This window comes from Urocitellus parryii, chromosome 10, assembly GCF_045843805.1.
Source record: "Urocitellus parryii isolate mUroPar1 chromosome 10, mUroPar1.hap1, whole genome shotgun sequence".
In the NCBI taxonomy this organism is placed as follows: domain Eukaryota; kingdom Metazoa; phylum Chordata; class Mammalia; order Rodentia; family Sciuridae; genus Urocitellus; species Urocitellus parryii.
The window spans coordinates 143,730,259-143,756,839 of NC_135540.1; the positions used below are offsets into that span (position 1 = coordinate 143,730,259).

Genomic DNA, 26,581 nt, shown 5'->3' on the forward strand with positions numbered 1-26,581 from the left:
AGTCTTTAGCTGGGGCTGCTTTGACTTCAGGACCTGCTGCTGCTGCACACCATTCAGGAGCATTGCTGGTGCAGATTGCTGTGCTGTCCTTTCACAGTCACCTTGTCCCCAAGGAAAATCAGTCCAAGAGGGAAAGTCTGGCCTCTTGCTCTGAAGGTAGAAGGCCAGGGAACAGTTTTGTTTTGATTTGAAACTATTACTTCAAATTCCAAATGGAAATTGTTCAGAAATAGTGGCTTTTCCTGAAATTGGGTTAGCCAGTCCAGGAGTTCTTGGTGGTAATTCTTTCAGACAGTTCTCCTCCCCTAGCTCTGGAGCCTTGTCCCTCTCCCGATTCCTCGGTGTATGCTGGGCACAGGTGATCTCCATCCCTTTCCATTGCTTGATCGATGGTTCCTCTCCCTGTCCTGTGAACTTGGAGCTTGTATCTGGGGTTTCTAGCACAGTTGTGGTTCCACTCTGAGGACCAGATGCCATGGTGGGGGGCTCTATGTGGCGCAGTGGTGGGTGCCTGCTTTGCATGCGCAAGGCCCAGGTTTCATTTGCACACTGCAAAAAACAACAACAACAAAAAAACCCCAGAAACTTCCTTTGTAACCGTTCTGCCACTTTGTATGAATCCTAATTTTTTGACTTACGTTAGATTTGGGGGCCACAGAGAGAGCAGTTTTTGTTGCTGCTCAAAGTATGTGAGATGAAATGCCAAGGCAGTCATTGTTTTAAAGTAGATGCACCGGTAGCTTTCTGGTTGTGGAGATGCTTGCTCATATCACTGTGTGCATAGGGAACAGTAGTATGAGGACGTTCCTTTTTGAGAAAATATGATTTAACTGGTGGAGAGAAGAACCAGGAAAACCCTTGGGTACTTTTCACTGGTGTACTAGAAATCCTGAAAACATGTTTTTTTAAAGCAAATTAAGGGGGTGCTGGGGCTCTGGCTCAGCAGTAGTGCACTTTCCTGGCATGTGTGAGGCACTGGGTTCGATTCTCAGTACTGCATATAAATAAGTAAAATAAAGGTCTGTCAGCAACTAAAAATATATATATTAAAAGGCAAATTAAAAAATTTTATGTAAACCTTTTTAGCATTTTCTGCAATGATATTTACCAAAGGAAAATTGGATAAAAATTTTCTAAGCATTTGCTGTAAGCATAGATCATAGTTTAAACCTCGTCTTTGGCACTTGGGTGCTTTCAAACATTAGTTAATTTGATTCCTTGAGGTCTCATGGGTTGTCCTTTTTTTGGTCCTAGGAGTTGAACCCAGGGGCACTTACCTACTGAGCCACATCCTCAGCCCTTTTTATTTTTTATTTTGGGTCAGGGTCTTGGGAAGTTGCTGTGGCTGGCCTTGAAATAGGATCCTCCTGCCTTTACCTTCACGCCACTGGGATTCCAGGTGTGTGCTAGGCAAGCTCTTCTTAATTTCAGTTCCAGGAAACTTAGGGTCAGAAAGGAGAAGTCATTGCTCAAGGAGCCCAGGGGGTACCGGCCAGCTGGGGCCACCTGCTCTCCCACCCATCTGTCTAGAGCTTGCCTTGTGCCCCTTTGTCAGAGTGAAGCGCCTGGGAGCTGTTTCTTTCTGTGTGACGTGCGGTGTGTGGGGACCAGCAGAGAGGAGGACTCCATTCAAGTGTCTTGTTGTGTCTCAAAGGTAGCACTTCAAGCTTGGCTTCTGTACATTTAAAAAAATATGCTTTATTTCTCAGAGCAGCAGCTTTAGGTTCACAGCAAAATTGAATCAGAGAGCAAGGGAGTTCCCATCTACCCCTTCTCCTACCCTACACAGCCAGCATCCCACCAGAGTGGCATATTGGTTCCACTTGAGAAGCTACCGTAGTACATCGTCAGCCGAGTCCAGAGCTAACACTGGGGTCCACTCTTGGTGTTACTGTTTTGTGGGCTTGACAAGTGTGTGATGAGTAGTGTCACTACTGAAGACCCCCTGTGCCATGCCTGTTCATTCCTCACTCTGCCACCTTGGTGGCACTGTCTTAGCTCGAGTCCCAGCGCAGGGCCTTTTCAGATTGGCTGCGCTGCTTTCACTGTGTTTCAGTTTCTTCCATGGCTCCTTGTGTCTCCTGGTAGCTCATTTCTTCTCAGCCTTGCACGGCACCCGTTGTCCAGATGTGCCAGTTTATTTATCCATTGGAGTGCTGAAGGGTACCTTGGATGTGTCCAGGTTTGGTGATGGGAATGAAACTGCTGTAGGCACCTGGGCAAGATTGTTGTGGACAGAAGTTTCTGCTTCCTTTGATTAAATGCCAAAGGAACATGACTGCTAGTTGTGGGATGAGGAGTGTTGAAGCTGCCAAATGGTCATACACAGTGGCTGTGCCATCTCTTATCCCACCAGCAGTGAAAAAGAGTGCCGTTGCTCCCCGTCCTCAGGATTTAGTGTCCAAGTTCTGGATTTTGGCCATTCTAATAGGTGTGCAGTGGTACCTCAGGGTTTGGTGTTTTTTCTTTTTTTCCCTTTATACTGGGAATTGAACCAGGGGTGCTCTATCACTGAGCTAACCCCCTAGCCTTTCTATTTTTCACTTTGAGACAGGGCCTGGCTAAGTTACTGGGGCTGGCTTTGAACTTGTGTTCCTACTGCCTCAGCCTCCTGAGCTGCTGGAATTACAGGCATGTGCCACTGTGCCTGGCTATTTATTTTTGATTGGTACTGTCTATATATACATAAAAGTGAAACTACTTGTGGTATATTTATACATGCATATGACATGATTTTGTTAAATTTGTTCCACATTTTCTTGCCTTTCCTGTCCCTTCTCCCTCCATCTCCTACTCCTGTGATCCTTCCCCTATCTTTATGATAGTTCATTCCCATTTCCTTTCCCTTATTTTGCTCCAGCTTCCACTGATGAGAGAAACAGACTCTTATGTCCACTCAAAAGTCCTGTGCTGAAAGCTACTCCACGATGCAATGGTATTTGGAGGTGGAGTCTGTGGGAAGTTCTTAGATTGTGAGGGCAGATCTCTCTGGAATGGGATTAGTGTCCTTAGAAAAGAGATTATGGTTCTCCCTTGCCCTTGTATCATGTGTGGACACATGGTCACCTGTGAACCAGAAAGTAGGCCCTCACTAATCACCAAACCTGCCGGAATGGTGAGTAACGCATCTCTGCTGTTGACAAGCCATGCAGTCTTTGGCATCTGGTATGGTGACTTCGTGGGTAAGAAGTTTGGGACTGTACTGAATGTGTATGTCCAGTTGGGAGGAGATGGTGCTTTGAGTGTTGAGCCTTTCCTTTGCACAGATGAGGGTTCTTCCATGTATTTAGGGTTTGATTTCTTTCATCAGTTTTGTGGTTTCCTTGGTATAGAGATTGTACATATTTTGTTAGATTTGTTCCTTAGTCATTTTTTTGGGTGCAAATGTAAATGGTGGTGTGTTTTTAATTTCAGATTCCACTTGTTCATTGCTGGTATAGAGGAACGTGGTGACGCGTGTGTGCTGACTGCTGCAGTCTTATCTCGACGGCTCGGTGTTCCAGAGGTAGTCGTCAGGCCCTTCAGATCTGCTGCAGAACGATTCTTCCTCCGTCTCCTGCTGAGAACAGCATAGTTCTGTTTCTTGCTCCCCAGGCTGTGGACCTTTCGTCCCTTCCTCTCCCACTGCATCAGCTGGGCTCTGGAGGGTGCTCTTGAGAAGCAGCAGTGAGGGGCATCCTTGCCTCATTCCTGGTTTGAGTGGGGGAGCTTCGCGTTTCTTGCTAATGCATGTGCTGTTGTCGGTTTTTATAGATGGTCTTCATCTAGTTGAGAAAGTTCTCTTTTTAGTCCATTTTTGTTAGAATACCTGGTGGTGGGTGGGTTTTAGAGAAGCAAGCTTCTCTGCTCTCCTACCATGACATCCAACATTGAAGCTTTCTCTGGCCTCTGGAGGTGGGAGCTTACTCCCCACCAGCAAGTGAGCCATCAGTCTGCAGAAGAAGCAGCAGGGTCAGGTCAGCTCTGACACCACCTGACTGGAGACACATCAGGTCCCCAGACTACACCCATTTCGCCCCAGCTGCAGTTCTGGGCCTCTGGAACTTCTGACCGACCAGCTGTAAATTGACCTTCCCACAGCCCCCTCCTCCGGTTTGATTAACCAGAACTCAGGAGTACCATACACACATTTGCCAGTTTAATGTGGAGGATATATATATTTGAGCCACATCCCCAGCCTTTTTACTTTTTATTTTGAGACAGGGCTTCGCTAGGTTGTTGAGGCTAGCCTGGAACTTGAGATTCTCCTGCCTCAGCCCCCCAGGTCACCGTGCGTGCATCACTGCACCTATACAGAGAGGGTGTTTTAAAGAATACAAATGAGCATCGAGGTGGAGAGGTGCAGAGGGCAAAGCCTAGAGGGGTCCTCAGTGCAGGGGGCAGGGCTCTGGAGCTGGGTTGCCACCCTTCCAGCACACAGGTGACTTCTGTTCACCCTCCTGTGAGGGTTCCCTATTCAGAAACTTCCTGGGCCCTGTCCTTCAGAGTGTTTATGGAGTCATTGTCCTTGCATGGTGTGACCCAGCATGGTGTGATTGGACACATAGGCTTACTGACTGGGTGGGCAAGCCCAGCACTGGCCTCTGACCAGATTCTTGGGCATGCCTTCCTGGAGGGCAGGGGCAGGACACTTCTCATGGGGGTCTTGTCAGACAGGTGGTGTTTGATGAGAACTTAAGATGAGATTTCTGTGACCTGCCCTGGGTAAAAGAAATTAGGGGAAGAGAAGGCGGGAGAAGGCCGGGAACAGGACTGCTCTCTGAGGCCTGAGCCTGCTCCTGAGGCTGGTGGTACCCAGCACTAACCCAGTCGGAGCCGGGGCCAGGAGCACGTATGTACACGTCGTGTCGCTTCATGTCACACTAGGTGGTTTGCAAGGACAGCAGTTTACTTTCTCAGTCTGGTTCTGTGGCAGTGCCCTCCAGGAGGGAGGTACCCTTGTGGCCCATCACCTCCTACTGCCCCGCTCTTAGAACTGTTACCTTGGCAAGGCCTGAGGTTTGGAGGGGACACGTTCAGGTTGTACCCTTTCTTTGTGTCTACTGAGTTTTTTGGTACCCGATACTCAGGGGCACTTGACCACTGAGCCACATCCCCAGCCCTATTTTGTATTTTATTTAAAGCGGTCTCACGAGTTGCTTAGCGCCTCGATGTTGCTGAGGCTGGCTTTGAACTTGGGATACTCGCGCCTCAGTCTCCTGAGCTGCTGGGATTACAGGCATGCGCCACCGCGTCCACCTCTGAGTTTTTATCATGAATGGGTGCTGGTGGATTTTGTCAGATGCTTTCTACAGTATCTACTGATGTGATGACATGAGTTTTCTATGTTAGTCTGTTGATTTGTTGGGTTACACCAACTGACTCTCATTCTCATGCACTTTTTGCTCCATAATAATGATATTATTTTTTTGTGGTACCTGCGATGGAACCCAGGGCCTTGCACATACATGCCCAGCCCTTCCCAAGTACTTTTAAACTAAGATCCTACTTCCAACAAATAGTTGTGGGTTTTACTGTTAGCAAGATATTGAGAGAATTGGGTGTGGTGGCAGACACCTGTGATCCCAGCGGCTCAGGAGGCTGAGGCAGGAGGATCATGAATTCAAAGCCACCCTTAGCAACTTAGTGAGGCCCTAAGCAATTTAGTGAGACCCTGTCTCAAAAGGCCTGGGGATGTGGCTCAGTGGTTAGACGCTTCTGGATTCAGTCCCTGGCACCAAAAACCAAGAGATTGATTGGTTAGGACAGGTGCATTTTATTCCCTTTCTCGTTTTGTTCTGTCCTGTTTTGAAAGGGCTTTCCAGAAAGACTTCCGAGTTCTTGTGCAGCTTATTAGTAGCACTAGCTCTGTGGCATCAGAATAAGAATGTGTCCCGGGCTTCCCAGGACCCAGAGCATGGCATCTGCATACGCTCTCTTCAAAGAAGAGACAGCTCTGAGCTGGTCAGCAGCTACCAAACAGCAACAGTTGATGATTTCAGTGGCCGTGGGAGGTTCACTTGCTTGGCCGTGCTGAGAGAGGGACACCACTGGTACCTTCTCCCCAGTCCTGGTGCCAGTGTGGTGACTAATCAGTCTAGCAGCGAGGTGGCATTTGGCCCCTTTCTCTGGAGTAAGCGTCACTGTTTTAGTTACCTGGCAGCATAATAAATTGCCTCCCAAACTGGTGGCTTGGGACAGTAACAGTCACTTATTATGGCGTGTGGTTCTGGGATCTGAGGTTCTGGAGCAGCTCCTCGGGGTGGCCCTTGCTCAGGGTCTCACCCTGGTAGGTCAGGGGGAGCCTCCCTGGCAGCACCCTTGCTGCCGGGTCTGGTGTCTGCCCGGAACCAGCTGCATTTCTCCTGGCCTAGTGCCTCCTGGGCTCCTGCTGCCCGTGTCAGTCCAGTTAGTGAGATCCTTGCTGAGCTCTCTGAGTACCCTCTGAGTGCCAGGGGTCGTGCCCGTGGGCTCCTCTGCCTGAGGCAGCCATGTGGCTCTCGGCGTCAGTGACGAGTAGGATGACAAACGTTGGTGGAAGTCCAGCCAGGAAACAGGACTGAGGTGACCAGTGCAGGACCAGAAGGAACGGCAAACGGCTCCGGGAGAGAGCAGGCTGAAAGGTGGACCGTTCCGAGGGGCCTTGGAGGTTCAGTGGGCCTGGTGGAGGCCCGTGCTACACAGAGCTGGGAGCTGGAGCTGAGGGTAGGCCTTGCGGGCAGGTCAGCAGCACAGAAAAGGGGGTGAGGCCCGGAGGAGAGGCCAGCGGTCTGGAGAGGACGTCCAGGAGCATTCCAGAGACAGCACTGGAGAGGGTTGAGGCATGGTCAGCAGCCAGCACACCTGAGATCTGCAAGGTTGTTCTGTTTTCCAACACTGGGGAGAGAAGACCCTGAGAGCTAGAAGGTGTTGGAGGGGTGGGCTTCCTGCCTCTGTGGGAAGAGAGCAGAGTCATGGGCTTCATGGGCACCTCTTCCCAGGAAGCTGCAAGATACGGGGCCAGGCCAGAGGTAGGAGGTCACTACCCTATGGTCTAAGCTCAAGGCTGCAGGGTCCTGATGTCTTTTATTCCTTATTTCTTTCTTTCTTTAATATTTTAGTTGTAGATGGGCGTTAAGACCTTTATTTTTATGTGGTGCCAAGGATCAAACCCAGTGCCTCATACATGCTAGGCAAGTGCTGCACACTGAGCTACCGCCCCAGCCCTCTTGATGTCTTTTATTCAACCAAACTTGTTCCTAGGAGCTTTATAATTCTATTGGGGAGTTTGGGGAAATAACTGTATTAGGCAGAAACTTTGAATATGAGAAAAGGAGGGCTGGGCGCAGTGGTGCTCACCTGTAATCCCAGTGGCTCAGGAGGCTAAGGCAGGAGGATTGCAAAAGTTCAAAGCCAGCATCAGCAAAAGTGAGACACTAAGCAACTCAGTGAGACCCTGTCTCTAAATGAAATACAAAATTGGGTTGGGGATGTGGCTCAGTGGTCCAGTGCCCCTGAGTTCAATCTCCAGATTCCCCCCACCCCCCGCCACAAAAAGGAGGGAATTTTTAATTAGGGGACAGCCTGCTGGGCAGCTGACTGAGCATGCTCTGCATGGGGGTAACGTGGAAGAAGACTCACTGAGCCCCTGGGAGGTGTGGTGCAGGAGCTGGTGTAGGCCGTGTCCATGGTCAAGGTGAGTTGGTCAGTTTCAGTCACTGGTTGTCCCAGGGAGGGGGAGGAAGTGGGGCAAGAAGGGAAGCACACCTCCCAGGGGCTGAGAGCACCCTCTGGGGTGTCTGCTGTGAGGAGAGGATATGGACTTGGATGGTATCTCACCCAAATCCACATGAAGTCCTCATCCACGGGACCTCAGAATGTGACCTTATTTGGAAGCAGGGTGGTGGCCCATGTAATCAGTGAGGTCGTGCTGGAGTGGGGTGGCCCTAATCCCAAAGAACTGATGGGCACAGATGGGATGCATGGTGGGGGTGGGAGTGAGGCTGCTATTAGGGAGAGGCCCTTGAACATGCCCCAGGGCCACTGGAGGGCCATTAGAGCTGTGCATTTTGTGGGGCTTGTTTGGGACAGCCACAGGATACTGACTCATGGCTTGGCCAATGCTCTGACTCCATCTAGTAGACCTGAATGAAGATAAAAAAAAAAAGAACCCACTTTGGTGCTGATGTGGAGGGTGGGTCCCCAGGAAGTGAGTGCAGAGCCCAGCGGGAGTTCTGTCTCTGTCTAGGTAGAGGGTGAGCATCTGGGTCGGTGCCGAGTTGGGGGCTCTTCTCATTGCCCCTGTGGAGCCCCTGCCCCGCCTGTGATGCTTGGGCAGAGGATGGGGGCTGTGCAGCCACAATGTAGGGTGACGGAAGAAGGAGGGTAGGGAAGGCCAAGGGCTTGGGGCCAGGGCCAGGGTTTTGTCCTCTGTCCTAGAGAGACCCGGGAGGGTGGCTCTGGGGGCAGAATGTGGGAGCCCCCTTTCACTGGCGTTGGTGCAGGGGCCTGAGGACCAGCTTGGCCCAGCATGCTCCAGGGTAGAGTGGGAAAGAGTGGCAGGGAAGGGGCAGGGCCAAGGGGTCAGCTGACACTGGCTCCTGTGCAAGGAGGGCAGAGCTGTTGGGAGCTGGCTTGGTGACAGTTGGAGTGGGAATGGGCTCCAGTGGGCATTGGCCCCTGGGAGGGGCAGACCATGGGGCCCACTGTCCCTCCTGAGGTGTCTGGCTGTGTCCTTTCCCAGTTCCTTCCAGAGCACTGTCCTTGGCCATGTCCCACCCTCCTGTGGGCAGGGCTGGCCAGTTCTGTCACCTGAGCCAGGTATCCCACTTTGCTTCTGCTGCTGTACATCCACCTCTGCATCTAGGGGATCTTCCTGCCAGGGCCAGCCTCTGTCTCCCTCTTGGGGCCGCTGGCTCAGCTTTCAGTCTCCACTTCATGTCATCTTCTGAGGGGCTTCTTAGGTTGCCCGTAACAGGCTGCTGCTTGCCTCTGATGGAGGCCAGTGGCCCTCCTCTCTGCCACATCTTCTCTGGTGGAGGCCAGTGGCCCTCCTCTCTGCCACATCTTCTCTGGTGGAGGCCAGTGGCCCTCCTCTCTGCCACCTCTTCCCTGGTGAAGGCCAGTGGCCCTCCTCTCTGCCACCTCTTCCCTGGTGAAGGCCAGTGCCCTCCTCTCTGCCACCTCTTTCCTGACGGTGGCTGGTTGTTTTCCTCCTTACTGCCATTTCATTGTTTTGTGCTTCTCTGGCCTTTCCTGCCTAGACTTGTGCTTCCTCTGATCCTGACCAGCTTCATCTCAGAACCCCACCTAGGCTCCTGTGGAGGGGCGGAGCCTACCTGGAGGATGGGCATGCTATAGTCTAGTGGCTGTGTCCTGGCATCACGGTCAGTTTCTTAGAGGGCAGACGGGCCTGGCACTGTGGGTTGAACAGTGCCTCCCAGCTGTATTCAAGTCCTGACACCTCCCTCACATCTCTGAATGTGACCCTACTTTGAAGTTGGGTCTTTGCAGATGTGACCTAGATAGGTTAACAGAAGGCCTCACTGGATTAGGATCGTCCAGTCCTCTGAAGCTGCAGAGCCTTGGGAGAAGCTGCTCACCTGTTAGGTGAGGACTTATGGAGAGGCAGAGATGCTGATGCCGCCAAGAAGCTGAAGGCTCCCTCTGAGCCACTGGACCCGGAGCTGCAGGGCCCAGCTGTTCCTCTGTACCCCCAAGGAGGGCTCTTTGACTCTGGCTTGTGGAAGCCCCTCGTGTGGTGCTTTGTGGTGGCAGCCCTGGAAACACCCAGTCTTCTCCTCAGTTGGCATCTTCCTGCTGTGCTGGGGTCTGGCCACTGACAGCCCCTGCTGGGCTTCCAGGTGGGAAGGGTGTGCGGAGCTGCTTTCTCCTCTGCTGGCAGGGGTCCACCACCACGGCCCTCCCCCATTCTGCCCTGCCGAGCAGTGCAGGCCCCTCCTGAGCTCGCAGTGTTGACAGGATGTCCTTGTTGAGGGGTGTGGAGACCTTCCGCAGGTCCACATCTGCCACTGCTACAGGGCAGAGTCTGACGTCCATCAGGAAAGTGATGCTGAGGGGTTCAGGACTGCCGTCCAGCGGGGCCGAGTCAGTCTCCCAGTCTCCTCCTCAGTTGGCGTCGTCCTGCTGTGCTGGGAGGCCTCAGCAATGGTCGGTGTTGTGTTGGGTGCCCTCCTGGCCTTACTGGCCTTGCTCTGGCCTCCATGACACTTCTGATGGTGCTGGCCAGTTGTTTTGTAGTTTGCCCTCTGGGTGTGTCTGATTAGACTGAAGTTCTGTATCTTCAGTAGGAGCCCTGCTGTGGGCTGTGTCCTCCCCAGGGTCCCCTCAGAAGGCACGGTGTCCATGTGTCCTGCCTCTTGTTGTGGTCATTTGATCCTGTGGCTTAGGAGGTCCCCTGTGGGTTATTTTCCTTTGTAACTAATGAATGTCTGGTGGGGAGATGGTTGCACACAGTGGGAGTTCAGATCCTTTCACACTGTCCCTGTGGAGTTTAGCACTCAGCTGGTGATGGTCCCTTTCTTTCTGTTTTGCAGTGCTGGGATCGGACCGGGCCGTGCACATGCCCAGTGGGCAGGCTACCCCTGAGCTGCACTCCAGCCCTCCACTGATGGCTCTTGCCTGAAACCCATGTTGGTATGTGTGTCAGAGGGTGAGTTTATGGGGTTTCAGACTTTCGGTCTGAAACAGACCCACTCCTGTCCCATCTGCCAGCTGCCCCCAAACCTGCATCAGCCCAGCTTCACCTGCTCCTCCAGTGCTCCAGGACCATGGAGTCTGTTGCTTCCTCTCTCCTTGAACTGGGAACCCAGGGTCTCCACATGGTAGGCAGGGGCTCTACCACTGAGCTACATCTCCAGCCCTTCTTTTTTTTTCTATTTTTTTTTTTTTTTTTTTTTTAAATATTTATTTATTTATTTATTTTTAGTTTTCGGCGGACATAGCATCTTTGTTGGTATGTGGTGCTGAGGATCGAACCTGGGCCGCACGCATGCCAGGCGAGCGCGCTACCGCTTGAGCCACATCCCCAGCCCCTCTTATTTTTATTTTGAGACAGGGTCTCACTAAGTTGCCCAGGCTGGCCTTGAACTTGGGATCCTCCTGTCTCCTGAGTTTCTGAGATTACAGGCGTAGCTACCACACCTGGTTGTGGCTGTTTTTAAAATAACTACTCATTATGTTATGATTTTTTTTCAAGTTGAATTGTGCTACTGTGGCCTTTTGGGGGTTGACATGTGTGTTTTTGTCTACCCAGGAGGTTTCAGCAGGAGGAGATGGTTTCAGCAGATGGTGGCACCTGGGCTGAGGGAAAGGGAACTGGTGGATGTTGGGATTAGTACAATTAAGGAGTGTCCTGCTTGTCACCCATCTAGCTGAGGGTGGACCCTACAAAGCCCTGTCCTATGAGGGTGTGACTCAGAAGTTGGGGCTGAGGTGAGCTCTTGTGCAGCGAGGCTGGCAGCCAGACCAGTGCTGGTCCCACAGCAAGCCTGGCACTGATTCAGCTGCCTTGTTTGAAAAACAGACCCGCTGGACCTGTCTTGGCTCACATTCCCTGTGTAGGCCAGAGCTCTGCCCAGGTCGGCGGGGGCTGTCAGTGCCAGGCACACCAGGTGCTGAAGGAACAGGGGTGTGATCCCAAAGCAGACGAGCTATACGGGAGCAGCGTCCCAGCTGCTTGGGTACCCCCACCTGGAGTAGCCCCTGTGTGTGGGGAGGACTCAGTCCTGTCTGGGCCAGGCCTCCTGGTCCCCAGGTCAGGCCTGTGGCACCTGCTGGGTCTCAGGTGCAGTATTGATGGTTACACTTGGCCCTGCTTCCTGCTTATGGAGGGCCCTGACTGCCCCATCCAGGCAGATGCCAGCTTTGGGCCTCAGTTTCAAAGTCACGCAGAGGAAGTGTTGGTGGATTCTGTTTAGAGGGTGTGTTTCCTAAGCGTGGGAAGTGAGTGCTAAGTCTTGGCAGCGTCTTGGAGGTACGGGGATTCTCCTGGGCTTTCCTGGTCTCTCCGTGCATGGCTGAGGTTGGGTGTTCCTGCTCTCCAGTGTGGCCCTGCTTGCTGTGGCAGTGGCGCCACACTGTGGGCCAGCTGGCCGCACCTGCTGAGTTGGGGTGGACACTCACCTTGGGCAAGCTGGCTGGCTGGAAGTGGGGCTAGCGCTCGCAGGTGCTCTAGTGTGTAGCTGCCCTGTCCTGTCCTGTGGCGCTTGGGGACGTGTGCTCAGGAGGCCTGTGGGGTCCAGTGCTCTTCAGCTTCCAAGGCCTCTTTTGTTCTCTTTGTCCTTTCAGAGGGTGCTGTCACCGGGTTTGTCACTTTGCTTCCCGCCATCTGTGTGGCCTCTTGCTTCCTTGGCTGATGGCCCCTAGTGGCAGCTCCCACTCACCACTGGGCCCAGAGCAGTCTAAAGCCTTGTGTGAGTGGTGTCCTGGGGGCATGCTGGACCTCTTGCTGGATGGGGACATCTTACCCTGTGGGGGAGATGGCCATCCCAGGGCCAGAGAGCTCAGGACTTGCAAACCTCCTTATTTTAGGACTGGTGTGCCACCCTGTTCTCCCCAGAGGAACCCACGCTTCAGGGGCCAGGGCTGGGGAGGCAGACCTGGTGTGGAACCCTGCTGGCCACCTGGAGACCTGGCTCCCACTGCTGCCGTCCTTCCCTCCTGCCTTGGAGCAGGTTGGGTGGCCTTTCCTGCAGCTGTAGGAAAGGGTTTCAGTGGGGCTGGTGCTGTGTGTGCCTCTGACCCTTCATCCTTCCCCAGAAGAGCCTCTTCCTGGAGGTTCCTGGTGGTTTTGAAGGCGGGAAGGTGTTTGTCGGGCGGGATGTTAGGAGTGTACGAGAGAAGCGTCAGCACCGTGGTTCCACTCTGGTCACGTGGCCGTTTCTCTTTGCAGGCACAGCTCTGAAGAGCCTGGGGAGATGGGCCGTTGTGTCTGCCAAGCAGAGACATAACCTGAGGTTCAGCGCTACCCAGCTGTGGCCTGGGCCTCCCGAGGTCCGATGTCTCAGAACTGCAGCACTCCGTGGTGGGCGGAGGGAGGGCGCTGACCATGGTCACGCTCATCACCGAGAAGCTGCAGAACCAGAGCCTGGATGACCTTACCCACAAGGCTTGTGAAGCTGGCCCGGTGAGTTGGCTCCAGCGCCAAGGGCAGAGTGCTGCCCATATGTGGTGTCCCAGAGGTGGCTGCACTGGGACGTGGAGGCCTCCCAGGCCGAGAGCTGAGGGGCCTGGTGGGCTGGGCAGCAGAGGCGCCGTGTGCGTCCAGGCCCAGGCCTGTTGGCGTTGTCGGGGCCTGTGCACGTCTGTGTCCAGTACACAGGTGGTCAGTACATGTGGCCTGGTCAGGTGCTCTGAGGGAACCTCTTGATTTCATCACTGTGGGTTTTGTCTGGTCTGAACCTGGCGTAGGCAGAGTAGTTTTCTACCTATGAGGTAAGTGGACTTTGTATGTCACCCTGAGGACACCCACTGCCCTGGTTAGATTGAGTGTCCAGCCTGGAGGTGGCACTGTGCAGGTGGCCTGCCTGGGGGGTCTCCATCCTGTCACCCCATCCCGGCTGGCACGTGGCTGGGCCCGTGCTAGACAGACCCAGTGTGTTGTCCCTCTCTGGGTGGACGTGGGCTGGCCCACTGTGGCTGGTCCCCTGTGGCGTGGGCCTGGCCTGCGGGCGTCGTGGGAGCATTCCTTGTGTGCTGGAGGAGTTTCCCGAGGACCCGCCAGGTGCTCCCACAGCAGCTGCCACATCCCGTCTTGGGAGAACTGTCGCTGTCAGGGAGAGCACAGCCACCCTCGTGGATGTGGGTGGCGCCTCGCTGTGGGGCTCCTCGTCCTCTCAGCTGGGTCCCCTGGTGGTCATGCTGTTCCTCTGTTGGCTGTCACTCATGCATGTCCTCTTGGGTTCTGGGTACTGGCCCTTGCTGGCAGTCGTGGAGCTTCGTCTGCCCAGGGTGCTGACTTTGCACTCACTTGAGGGCATCGCTGAAGACACGGTGTTTTTTGTTTGGTTTGGTTCTAGAGATTGAACATAGGGTGCTGTACCCTTGCGCTAGACCCCAGCCCTTTTTATTTTGAACCGGGGCCTCACTAAGTTGCTGAGGCTGGCCTTGAACCTTCCATCCTCCTGCCTTAGCCTCTTGAGGTGCTGGGTTGACAGGTGTGTTCCACCACACCTGGCAAAAACTTATTTTTTAAAAGCCAAATCTTTTGAGAAATTTGTATATTTTATTCTACAGCAAATTCAACTTAGACACTAAAAGTCTCACTGTAAAAAAACAAAACAAAACTAAAAACTCAAAAACCAAATATTTGTTACAGAAATAGTTGATGGTGGTATTTAGATTTCATAAAACTTACACTTGAAAAAGAAGGTTCACACATCCAGGCTGCTTAAACATACTCAGAGCTAGGTGTGTTGGTGCACCTCTGTAATCCCAGCACCTCGGGAGGCTGAGGGTGGGTGGCTGCAGGTTCAAGCCCAGCCTCAGCAACCTAGAAAAACCTTCTCTGAAATTAAAAATGGCCGGGGATGTAGCTGGGAGTTCCTTGAGTTTAATCCCCAGTACCCCTCCCTGCAAAAGTGGCTCAGTTGGTACGGTGCCCTGTGTTCAATCCTTGGCATTGCAGAAAAAACACAAGTTTTCTCGTAACAGAATTGGATATAAGTTTTAAAACTAAAATTTAAAATAATCTGAATGCAGTTAGAAGTCCCAGACATCAGCGCCCATGCCACTTGTCTAGCCCAGCCCACCCCGAGCACCTCCCTGTGCTGGATGCTTAGGACCCCATGTCCCTGGCCTTGGCCTGGGTGTGGTGCACTTCAGAGGCCTCGCCCAGTCCCGGAGGCTCTGGCAGGGAGGGCAGTGTGTCTGTCGTGACAGAGGACTGCAGGGCTGGTCTATCCCGTCAGACCGAGTCCTCCCTGGATGCAGTGAGGTGGGCTCCTCCATCGCTGCTCTCTGTTGAGTCTCCTGGGGCTATACCCCTTGTCCCCAAGGCCTCCTTTTACCCAGGACTCAGGCTCACCCATTTCTTTCTTTTTAAAAAAATTATTATTGTTATTTTTTTTTAGTTGTGTGCAGACACAGTATTTTTATTGTATTCATCGTTCTGTGCTAGGCAGGTGCTCTACCCCTGAGCCCCACCCCTGAGCCCCAGCCCCAGCCCCACCCATTCCTTCTGCTCTGCTTCTGTCTTTGGGGAATGGAGGCTAGTCCTGCTCTGCAGAGAGGCCTAGGGAAAGGATGAGCTACTCCAGCCTCCCCTGCCCTTCTCTTGCCCAGGTAGGCCAGTAAGTGCCTTGAGGTTGCCCACGTCTCTTCTCCTGCCACACCACCTCCCCTGTGCGTCCCCCTTCCCTGGGGCCCTCCAGCATCCCTGCTTGCTCTTGGTCAGCAGTGATTCTCGAATGGCACCATGCAGCATGTAGCCTCTGGCTTGGCTTTCCTTCTGCGCAGCTCTCTGAGAGCTGGCCTATAGTCACCGCCTCTTTGGTTCGCCCCCTTGTGCAGTGGGGGAGCTTCATGGCAGGAGTTAGTCTGGACTGGACGCTGCCTTCTGGAGGCTTCTTCAGCACGTGGCGGTCCTGACCGGCTCTCGGGGCACTTAGCCGGGTGTTCCTTGCCCTCTGGGGAGATGTGGGTTTTGATTCCTTCCCTTGCCTGTGGCTTCAGGCCAGAGGAGACGCTGACCAATTGGAGGCCCACAGATGACCAGTGACCATAGGAGTGATGACTGGTGACACTGGGGGTTGTGGCGGGGCCTCACTGACTGCTGGAGCAGTGCTGGGGGCTGGGGGCATGGTAGGGGCTGAGCACTGAAAGGTGGGAAGGGTCCTTCTGTTGCTGTGGCAGAAAGGGGGGCCATGAGGGCCCTCAGGGCCAGGGAGAGAAAAGAGTGGACAGTGCTTGTGTTTGGGTGTCCAGAGGCCTGGAGATAGCAGCAGGTACTGAATTCCACGTGTAGAAGTCACTCAGCTGGGTGCCTTCCCATACCTGTACCTGTTCCCGTGCTGGGCTGGGGTGTAAGTGCTCACCTGTGGGTGACAGACGCTGGGCAGGGGCAAGGGTGAATTGTGCAGTGTGTTTAAAGAAATGTTGGTGCCCCTGAGGGTGGCCAGAGTGGTCGGGGGCTGCCAGGGCGATGGCCTCTGGCTGGGGCTGGATGTGGTGGGTGGTGGGCTGTGTGCAGGTCTCCGGGAGATCCTTGCTGGCTGACAAACTGGTGGTAGTAGGAAACTGTGGACTCGGGTCAGAGTAGCTGCCCTGGGGCAGTGGGAGGGGAGGGCTGGGAGGCCAGATGGAAGCAGAGAATGCAGCTGGCCTGGGACACCATTCAGACTGGCATAGAGTGGCTGTGGCTGGCTATGGTTGGTGCTGGGTAGGGACATGGGGCTCTGGGAAGTCCCATCATGCCACTGGCCTGGGTGGATGTGGAGGTTACCAGTTCAGCTCTCATCCCATGCAGCCTGTACGTGTGGGGACCTGCTGGAAGCATGTGCTGCCCCGCATGTGTGTTGGTCACTTGGGAGGTACAGGCCTGCGGTCCTCAGCCACGGTGGCAGCCATTCAAGCTGGCTGAGGGAGCCCTGTCTTGCAAGTCTGTGGATTGGGGGCCACTTCCTTATACACTGGGGATGCAGACCTGGGAGGGTGAGCTCTGTGTGCTGTCCTGTACTCACTGTGGGGGAGTGCTGGGATGGGGGGAAGGGCCACTGGCCATGAGGCATTGCCAGCTGCAGCCATGTGGAAGGGGCTGGGAGAGTGAGCCCCCGGCCTGGGCGATACCACAGCTGTGCTGGTTTGCACCAGGGCCTGGGAGCCTTCAGGTGTGCGCTGTCAGTGTCAGGTGGTCTGCAGAACTGTTGCTTCTCTGCTTCTGAACCTGAAGGTCACTAGTGCCTGTGCCCATGCCAGCCCCCACAGCTGTGCATGTGGGCAGCTGCTATCCATGGGTGTCTTTTTCTTGGTCTCAGAACCAACCGTTAGTGCCTTTTCTGTGCAGCAGCCATGTTGTCCCTGCTACATAATGGGGTGCAGTGATGGGAAAGGCCATGTGGCATTTGCCATGGCATCTTTGTGCTGGCCTCTAGAGCTGCCTCCCTGAGGGAGTGGGAGGCTCTGCACCCTCTGTAGCCTGGCTCTGGGGCTCCTTGCTGAAGAGGAAGGCGCAATGATTGGAGCACAGACGCAGCCCAAGCTGCCAGAGAGGCAGCCGGTGCTTCAGGCTCAGTGACAGGAGGTGTGTCTGAGGCTCAGAGTGAAACTGCCCATTCATCTAGCTCAGGTTGGCAAGTTCTTGGTGCTAGGGATTGAATCCTGGGTGCTCTGTCACTGAGCTATGCCCCAGCCTTTTATATTTTTTAAAATTTTGAGACAGGGCCTTGCTAAGTTGCTGAAGCTGGTCTCAAACCTGTGGTCAGGCTCCTGCCTTAGCCTCCTGAGCTGCTGGAATTACAGGTGTACGCCACCATACCTGGCTTAAAAAAACTTTCAATAATGCTGGATGTGGTGGTGCACACCTGTAATCCTAGCTCCTCACAGGCTAAAGTAGGAGGATAGAAAGTTCGAGGCCAGCCTCAGCAACTTAGCAAGATCCTCTCTCAAAATAAAAAAATAAAAAAGGGCTGGGGTGTAGCTCAGCAGAGGAGCACTTACCTTACATACATGGGCCCTGGGTTCCACCCCAGCACTGGACTCACATACACAAGCTCACAGAGTCTCTTAGAAGTGTGTTTGGAAGCCAGTGCTTTTCATTTTAATCACCCTTACCCCCAAAATAAAGTGTTAGGGAAAAGTAGGATTTTTTGCAGTGATGAATGCATTAGAGTATTTCTTTTTTTTTTTTTTTCTTTTTGGTACAGGGGATTGAACTCGGGGCACTTAACCACTGAGCCACCTCCTTAGCCCTTCTTTACATTTTATTTAGAGATAAGGTCTTCCTAAGTTGCTTTAGGGACTGGCTAAGTTGCTGAGGCTGGCTTTGAACTTGAGACCCTCCTTCCTCAGCCTCCTGAGCCACTGGGATTACAGGTGTGCACCACCATGCCAGCTAGGAGAATTTCTTTTTTCTGAATTTTCATATGTAAGTCTCAGTGCTGAAACTTCTCTCTTATCACTTTTAGTATTCTGCTGAGCAACTGAACAAAAGTGGCCATTTGTTCCCTTTGGAGGTCAGTGGTAAGTGTCTCAGAAGCCTTGACAGGGAGTAGGGTGGGACCCAGGGGAGTCTTAGAGCCAGGCCCAGGGGATCCTCTGTGTCCTCTGTGTGGGCAGGGAAGGTGGCTGGCTGCTGTCTTCCCTGCTGGGCCGGTGATCATGCATGGTCTGTGAGGATGGGCCAGGGTCAGGGCTCAGCGAGGGCTCTGCCTTCTCTGCTGGCAGCAATGTGGGTGGGGTCAGGGGACTGTCTGGCCCTTCCTGGGAGGTACCAGGCTGCCCCATGGCATCCTTTGGACCCTAGAGAAGGAGCGAGTGAGTCAGGTGTTGCTGTGGCTGTCACTGCGATCTGCCCTGGTGTGCACTGTGTAGCTGTGTCGTTGGGGACGGCCATGCAGGGGGGTGCCTGCATCTTCCTAGGCTCGCCCTTCAGCCAAGAAGGCGACCTCTGAGCTTGGGGGCTGTTTCTAAGAAGTGGCTCTGTGGGGTCCCAGCCTGTGAGGCTGGCAGGGACAGAGGGAGACAGCTCGGTGGCGCAGGACGTGCACAGAGCTGGGCTTGCCCCCAGGGGTGCTCTGAGGGCCTCCTGAGACCAGGTGGTCTCCTCAGAGTGAGTTAGCCCCACAGCTGGCCTTTAGGGAGGGAGACTGTCCCGGAGCCCGTGGTCAGCACAGGTGGGCCAGCCTTGCCCGAGTGGCTGGTGGCTTCTGCTCTAACACGTACTCACCTTGTGTCACCTTTTGTCCCTCTGCTGTGGCTGCATCCCTCAGAGCAGAACTGGGGGCAGGCTCTTGGCCTGTGTCCGGATTGCTGGGGACCCCAGCCCCTGCTCACCGTCTCTCCTCCGCCCTTTGTGTCTCTTCAGTGGACGAGAGCCCCTGGAAGGCTTTTCACACAGGACGACCTGCTGGGAGCCAGGCGGCCGCAGGGCCTGTGTGCCCCTTCCTCCCAGGCCCCTGTGGCGTGGCGCACACTGAGGGTCTTCAGTGGAGGCCGGAGTCTCCCTGCTCCTGCACAGGCCCGGGGGTGGGCAGTGCTCTGAACCTCTGTGAGAACACAGGGCCACCCGCAGCACCACCGACCAAGCGACACTGCCGATCTCTATCCGAGCCCGAGGAGCTAGCACGCTGCCGGTCCCCATGGCGTCCTGGCGGCTCCAAGGTCTGGACACCAGTCTCCAAGAGGCGGTGCAACAGCGGCGGGAGTGCCACGCTGCAGCGTTGTGGCCCCGGCAGCTCCGCCCTGCAGCAGAGCCCGGGTGCAGGCCTGCCCAGGAGCCCCACATCGCCTGCCGGCCCCATCTTGCCTCTGGTGCCCCGGCCAGCTTCAGCCAGTAGCGGCTTCATGGACAGCAGTGAAGGCAGCTCCTCCGGCTCGGGACTGCCCTGGCGTCCCACAGGGCCCTGCCCGCTCTCCTCAAGGCGCCGCCTGTCCCTCTCACAGGAGCACCTCGCAGAGGCGGAGACCCGCCTGCCTTCAGCCAGCAGCACCCCCACATCCACACCCGAGCTGGGCCGGCGCCATGGCCTGCTGCGGTGCCGGTCACAGCCATGCGTGCTCAGCGGGAGGAGGAGCCGGCGCAAACGGAGGCGTGAGGAGGGTGCCAGGTGGACGCGCCCGTCCTTGGACTTACTAAAAATGACACGGGTGAGCTTCACCGTGAGTCCTGGGTGCTCAGGAGACCTAGGCCCTGACGGGGTGTGCCCGGGGGTTCTGCAAGGGGCAAGGAGCCTTGTGCAAGGCTCACTGCACCTCATTCTGAGTCGGTGTGCTGTGTGGGATGACCTGGGCAGGGAGCATAGCCCCCATGGAATGGAGTCCAACTGTGAGTGATGGTGGCCCTGTCTCTGCTTCAGAGCACCTGTAGTCACACTGGGGCAGAGCCTGCACACTGGCCCTGGGGACAGAGGAAGCTGGGAGGAGTGCATGTGCCTCTCCATCCCAGTGGGCTGTCTGCTGGGGACCCTGCTGCATCGTCAAGGGTGGCAGTCACCCGGGAAGTGAGCCCGGGACCCCAGCAGAGCTTGGGGAGCTGCTCCAAACCCTGGGCCCCTTGGCCCATGGGAGTCAGTGGGAGATGGGGCCACTGGCCTGGCTTTAGGTGACTCAGTCTAGTAGCAGCTGGCAGGTAGCACCCACACGTGACCCTGATGTCCCTGCCACCTCTTGGGAAAGTCCTTTTTTTTTTTTTTAAATATTTTTTGTAGTTGTAGATAGACAGAATGACTTTATTTTATTTATTTATTTTTACGAGGTGCTGAGGATCGAACGCAGTGCCTCACACATGCTAGGCTAGAGCTCTGCTGTTGAGCCACAGCTCCAGCCCTGGGAAAGTCCATTTAGAGGGAGCCATTTTTGTGTTGTGGTCTGGAAGAAAACCTGGCGCAGCCTGGAGATCCTTACAGTGGGTGCCAGCACCCTGACCTTTGGCGATGCCCACAGCCGTTGCCTGTGGCGCAGTCCAGAAGGGGAGGACTGAGAGGGGCCTCTGGTGTGTGCTGGGAGGCATGTCCGTCTCCCTACCTCAGGTGGAAGGAGGCTAGACCTGGATGGGCCCTGCTTACAGCTGGTTGGCTGTGTGGGGTCCTGGGGCTGCACAAGGCGGAAGGTGGGGTGGCAGGGTGTGTCTGCCTCCTCATTAAGTGACCTGTGGCCCTGGCTGTTCCCTGACTGCCCACTGCCCAGCCCATCCCAGGGCCTCAGGCCATTGGCTCCTGCTGCTGTGGGGCCTTGCTGTGGGTAAGTCTGGGCCCTGCACGTGGTGGGCAGTTGGTGGACAGTGCCCAGGCTGTCCTGGAAGCAGCTGCTGGAGTGCAGTCTGCCGAGTCCTGAGCACAGTCAGGACAGTGGCCTCAGGCTCTTGGCCAACTGGCTGGTGTCCTGTATGGGACACCATGGGGCCCTGCCATGTGCCTGCTCTGGACCAGGCCCACTTGATCGGCCAGTTCTCTGCAAGGCTCTTCCTGGTGGTGATGGGGTCAGACCCAGACTCACTTTGCAGAGAGCCAGGTGGGGCGCCTGTGGACAGCCAGAGGAGCTCCAGGCCCACAGCACTGTCCCCCACCAGCCAGGGTGCCCGTGGGCATGGCTTGTGGGTAGAAGGAGGACGGCAGAGGAGGGGCTGCCAGTGGGGAGCCATTGGCTGGGTGCCTTCAGGTGGACATAGCTCATGCCAGGGACATGTTGATGGCCAGGCGACAGTCACGTTCTGGAGATACCATAGCCACTCCGCACCTGTTGGGGGAGAGAGAAGGCGGGCATGACCAAGGGTGGTGCTGGGTCAGAGTGTCCATAGATGTGGGACAGTGGGGTGCCCCACAGGGCCGGGCGTGGCCAGAGGCAAGGCTGGCTGGCCAGGTGCCTCAGGTGTGAGGGTGGGGCTGTGCTCTGCACACCTCGCTGTGGCTTTCATGCTCTGGAAAACAGAGATTTCGGTACTTTAGACACCACAGCCCCTGGTGTCTGTGGCAGCTGCTTATTAGCCTTGCTTATTAGTGTGGAAACTCCACATCTCTGCTCATCAGGGATGTGTCCCCAAGCGCTGTGTGTGACAGAGATCAAATGCACTTTCTCAGCTAGTGTAGATTTAGTGGGCAGTGAGCAAAGTGGTAGGAGGTGCAGGTGGGATTTCTGTGTAGTGCAAAATGGTCAGCTTCCATTCTCTGAATCTTACTGACCGTCTTTCCCAATTACAATAAAAATTGGCATCTCAAATTATTAAAAAACATAATAGTAGACTTTTGTGTTCCCACCTTAGGACTGTGATGGGCCTTTCTGTGTCCACACCCCAGGGTTGGTGGGTGACAACTTGCTGCACTTTCTTGAATCACTTTTTTTATTTTGTTTTTTTATTTTTTTTTTTAGTTGTAGGTGGACACAATACCTTTATTTGCTCAGGATCAGACCCGGTGCCCATCCATACTCGGTGAGAGCTCTGCCACCAAGCCTAGCCCCAGCCCCTTCAGTCACTTTCTTAATAAAGTGAAGCAGCAGGGCCCCTGCCATGCTGTGCCCCTCCGGGACGCAGGCCACGTCGGTCGTTGAGGTCTGCTGTGTGCAATGCCGTGTGATGGCATGCAGCGTGTGAAGCGCCATTTCCTTCACGTTATCTGTGAAAGTATTCACAGATACCAATGCCACCTGGCCCTCATTCTTAGTGAAAAGAACAGCTCTTCTCTTTGCACCACGAGGGTCATGCTCAGATCACCAGGGACCAAGTCCCAAGGAGGCAGTGATGTTTTCTTGCTGCTTCTGCAAACCCGGACCCGTGGACCTCAGCCCCAAGTATTGCTCTTCCAGTCTCCCTCTTGTCTGCCTGTTTTTTGTTTTTGTTTTTTGTTTTGGTTGTAGATGGACACAATACTTTTATTTGTTTATTTTTATGTAGTGCTGAGACTAAAACCCAGTGCCTCACCCATGCTTGGTGAGTGCTCTGCCACTGAGCTATAGCCCCAGCTCCATACCTACTTTTTAAAAACATTTTTTTGAGGTGTTGGTTATTGAACCTGAAGCCTCACACATACTAGGCAAGTGCTTTACCCGTGAACCCGTTTTTTAAATGTTAAAAAAAATTTTGCCTTTTTTTTTTTTAACTGGTGCCTTATATTTCTACATAATAGTGATAATAGTTGTTACGTATTCATAAATGCACATATGAAAATACAATTTGGCTGGGCGTGGTGGCACATGCCTATAACCCTAGCAGCTCAGGAGGCCAAGGCAGGAGGATCATAAGTTCAAAGCCAGCTTTAGCAACTTAATGAGTTCCTGAGCAACTTAGCAAGACCCTGCTCAAAATAAAATATAAAAAGGGATGGGGATGTGACTCAGTGGTTAAGTGCCCCTGGGTTGAATCCTTGGTACCAAAAAACCCCCCAAAACCAAAAAATAAACAGGTACATATTTATATATAATTTGGCCAGTATCACTTCCCAGCCCTGTTCTGTGTTGCTATGGGGGCTCTATGGGTCGACAGCTGTTCTCAGATAGCTGTCTCCTGCCTGAGCCTCCCAAGCTGCGCAGCTCGCTTGTTTGTGAGCTGTCCTTGATCAAAACTGACCCCACCGTTTCCCTTGACCCTTGTCCTCTGGTGTCCCTGTCCGTGTCAGCTGACTGTCCTCTAAGCCTCCTCCCCTCCACCTGCTGTCAGCTACTTCAGAATGTGTGCTCGATCTTTATGTTTCAGAGTGAGGACATTGAACCTGCTCTGCAGACCTTGTAGGTGTGTGGTCAGTCTGCGGCTTGTGCAGGGCCATACAGTGCAGCTCCTTTGCCCTGTGAAGTGGCAGCCCACATGGGGAGGGAACCAGCATGTCCGGCTGCACCTGAGAGCCTGCGCCTGCCCACCCCCCTCCCTGAGGCTGCTGGGTTACTTCCAATGGGCTGTGCTCCTGGGGCAGCCCTGCCCTTCACGTCGTCCACAGCTGTATGGGGCTTCCTGTGGCCTCTGGGTGTGACTGTGGGTCCTGGTACCAAGCCTGTTTTCCTGGGGCCAGCCTCCCACAGGCCTCTGGACCTGCGTCCCTGCCTTCTGTCAAGTGCTAGCAGTCTCCCAGGGCTCTCTGCTCTGGTTGCGCAGGTGGTCAGAAGTCTCTCCTGGCCTGGGCCTGTGGCCCTTCTGAGCAGTGCCCTGAGAACGCTTTGCCTACATTTCCTGATTGAGTCGAAGCCTCGCCCATGAGTTCGATCTGGGCCTGGAGCACCTGCTGCTGCTCTGTTTCTTTAATGGTTACACATCTTTTAGGATTTTCTACTTATTTTTTTATATAAGTTGTATCTTTGTGATAAAGGGTCTGTTTTAATTAGGGTCTCATTTTTGGGTGATGTCATGGTCAGATCCCTCTTGACCTTTGTGAATTCTCCTCCTGATGCTGTCAGTAGTGAGGTGTGTGCTGTTGTGAGGGTTGTTGCCAAGGCCCTGTGGTGGAGGGAACTGTCTGCAGCATTCCCGGCCAGCCTGGTTGTCCTGGGTGCAGAGTCCTGCATGTCTGCCCCTCCACCTGCTGGTCTAGCCTGCTGCCTCACGGCCCCCTTGGTGCCGGAGTAGCCTGCCCAGCAGGAAGTGCAGCTGTTCAACGTAAGGAGCAGGCATGCCGGTGCCATGCCATGTGGCTCACCTGGATGCTTGGTGCTGCGTTTTCAGGTACCGGGGTGAATCTGGAGTAGCCTGGACCCTGAGATGTCACTTATGGGCAGAGGTGGCTCTGAGGGACACCTGTGGTTCCTGCATCCAGCCTTGTCTGCGCCTCGGGAGTCTCCCCAGGAAGCCTCTCTGGATGCTGGTGGCCGTCTCGCTCGTCTGTCACTCCAGCTGTAATTGGGCCTTCTGCAGTGGCTGCCATCACTGGGTTTTGGGGCCTGCGTCCACACAACAGGACAGGCAGTCTTCTGAAGGAGCGTCGGGAGGGCTGTCTGCTCAGCCCTAGTCTGGGTGTGCTGGAGTCTGGTGAGGGCCACAGTGGGCTGGTCGTGATGGGGAACCAGGAGCCTCCATTTTTAGAGGTGGCCACTGCCGTATCCATGGGCAGAGAGCTCAGCCAGGACCTGGACATGGAGAGATGAACGCTCCTGCACTGAGGCCCTGGCCACTGCAGTAGGAGGTAGGGCCTGGCCTAGGGAACCAGAGCCTTCACTCTGGGCCTGCACTGGGCAGGGTTAAGGTGGGCTTTAGGCAGCAGCAGGTAGACACACAGTGACTGCCCTGAGCCCCATGTGGACTCTGTTTTCACAGGAAAATGATTTTGTTTTCATCAGCCAGGTGATGGTCCAACGTGGAAGTTGCCCTGGACGTTGTGGATGGTTGCAGTGGTGGGCAAGCAGCGGCCAGCTTCCCACGGGGCGCGCCCTCCTAGCTGTAGAGCATCTCCAGGGTGGCTCATGCTGCCCCCTGCAGGGTCGAGCCTACTCCGTCTGTGGTGCAGAAGGAAACTGCTCCCTGTTGGCCTTTCATCTGGGCCTGGAAGGCTTCAAGATAGCAGTTAGCACCTGGTCAGTAATTATTATTATTCCATAGAACCTAAGGCCAGCTGGGCTGGACATGGGTGACGAAGCCTCTGGGGTGTTGTGCTCATGGGAATCAAGGTTTGTGAGCTGTCACCACTGTTTTGGGCCTTAGAGTCAGGAGGAAAGCAGGCTGAGCCCCCATGACCGCTGTGTGCTGGGACGCTCAGGTGCCTTTCTTGTTGAAGCCAGAAGTCCTCAAAGCTTACCACAGTTCGCTGTCCCCAGAGAGAGACCCTCTTAGTCTGTGTGCTGTGACAGAATTCTGCAGTTTGGCGGCTATGGATGAGCTCAGTGGTGGAGTGTGGACTTAGCATGTTCTGGGCTCTGGGTTCTCTCCCCAGCATCACCAAAAACAGCAGCAGCAACAGCCGGTCTGGTGTCTGGGTGTATGAGGATGCGGAGGCTCCCTGGGTCTGGAGGCTGGACTCTAGCTGGGTGTCCAGAGGCCCAGCATTGGTGCCTCCTGTGGAGAGACCACCCTGTTCCTCCCATGCATAGGGACGGAGGTCAGTGGGCCTTGCTGGTTCCCCTGAGCCCCCTGCAGGGTACATGACCTGGCCCCCCAGCAGTACCACAGTGGGGCTGAGCTTGAGCACTCAGGGTAGAGGAGCTGCGTTCTGAGCTGGGCCTGCAGGCCCCAGCAGAGGCCCGTGTGTGCCCTTGCCTCTGTCCCTGCGCCTGTTCTGGACCTTCTCCCCAGGACTGCACCAGGCCGCGTGCACAGGTGAGGGGTGCTGCCGCTGGCCCTCCCCTGCCTCCCTGCAGAGGGCTGTCTTGGGCTGGCCTCCCTCTCGAAGTCATCTCCCACAGTCAGGCCTTCCAATGGGCTCTCTGTCTACACTGTCCCCAGTGCTGAGCCAACAGACAGCCCCGAGGACCTGCTCCACGTCCCGTCAGTCACTTGTGACTTTAATCTTCACGTTGGATAAACACATGTGAAGGTGGACACGGTAACAAGCCAGTGCTGTCTCAGAGGCCATTGCCACCCTGTGGAGGGAGCTGCCTGGGGCCACACGGGGTCACGACGGAGCCAGTGTCTTCTTAGGCTGTGTGCATGGGCCCCACTCTGTTGAGCCCCCGGGAGTGTGGCAGCTCCTGGGTGCCAGGTAGGCAAAGGTAGAGTGTGGGCATAGCAGGGCGCGGGCCTCCCTGAGCAGGGCCACCATGGCCTCAGGTCCCCAGACGGTGCAGGGTACCTGCGGGCATGGTCAGCAGCAGAAGTGGGGTGAGAAGCTGCCCGCTTCCCGCCATCCTGGCCGCAGGCCTCCTGCGGCAGTGCTGTGGCCTGGCTTTCCTGCCTCTCCAGTGCCATGGCAGGGGCATGTGGCCCCATCCTGGTGTCCACCCTAGCTACTGTCTTGTGCTTCTGAGGACCTCAATCCCTGTCTTCATCCGACTCCTTCCTCCAGCCGTGACTTGCTGTGAGGAGTGGGTGCCGTCCCTC

General features: G+C 54.9%; 1 protein-coding gene across 7 annotated transcripts in view; it reads left to right on the top strand.

The window, feature by feature from the left end:
• Positions 1-26,581, top strand: part of Fam53a (family with sequence similarity 53 member A) — a 32,016-nt gene that overhangs the window by 1,466 nt on the left and 3,969 nt on the right. The window contains exons 2-7 of one of the 7 annotated variants that reach the window (XM_026380397.1): positions 3,415-3,505; positions 10,515-10,630; positions 12,872-13,105; positions 18,102-18,156; positions 19,001-19,782; positions 24,889-25,122. In XM_026380397.1, coding sequence (XP_026236182.1) covers positions 13,028-13,105; positions 18,102-18,156; positions 19,001-19,782; positions 24,889-25,116 — 1,143 coding nt within the window. In that variant the 5' untranslated portion in view covers positions 3,415-3,505; positions 10,515-10,630; positions 12,872-13,027 and the 3' untranslated portion in view covers positions 25,117-25,122. Of the gene's footprint in view, positions 1-3,414; positions 3,506-7,563; positions 7,655-10,514; positions 10,631-12,871; positions 13,106-18,101; positions 18,157-19,000; positions 19,795-24,888; positions 25,123-26,581 lie in introns of those variants that run through there. The other 6 variants (XM_026380391.1, XM_026380396.1, XM_026380392.1 and 3 more) reach the window with 6 other exon arrangements.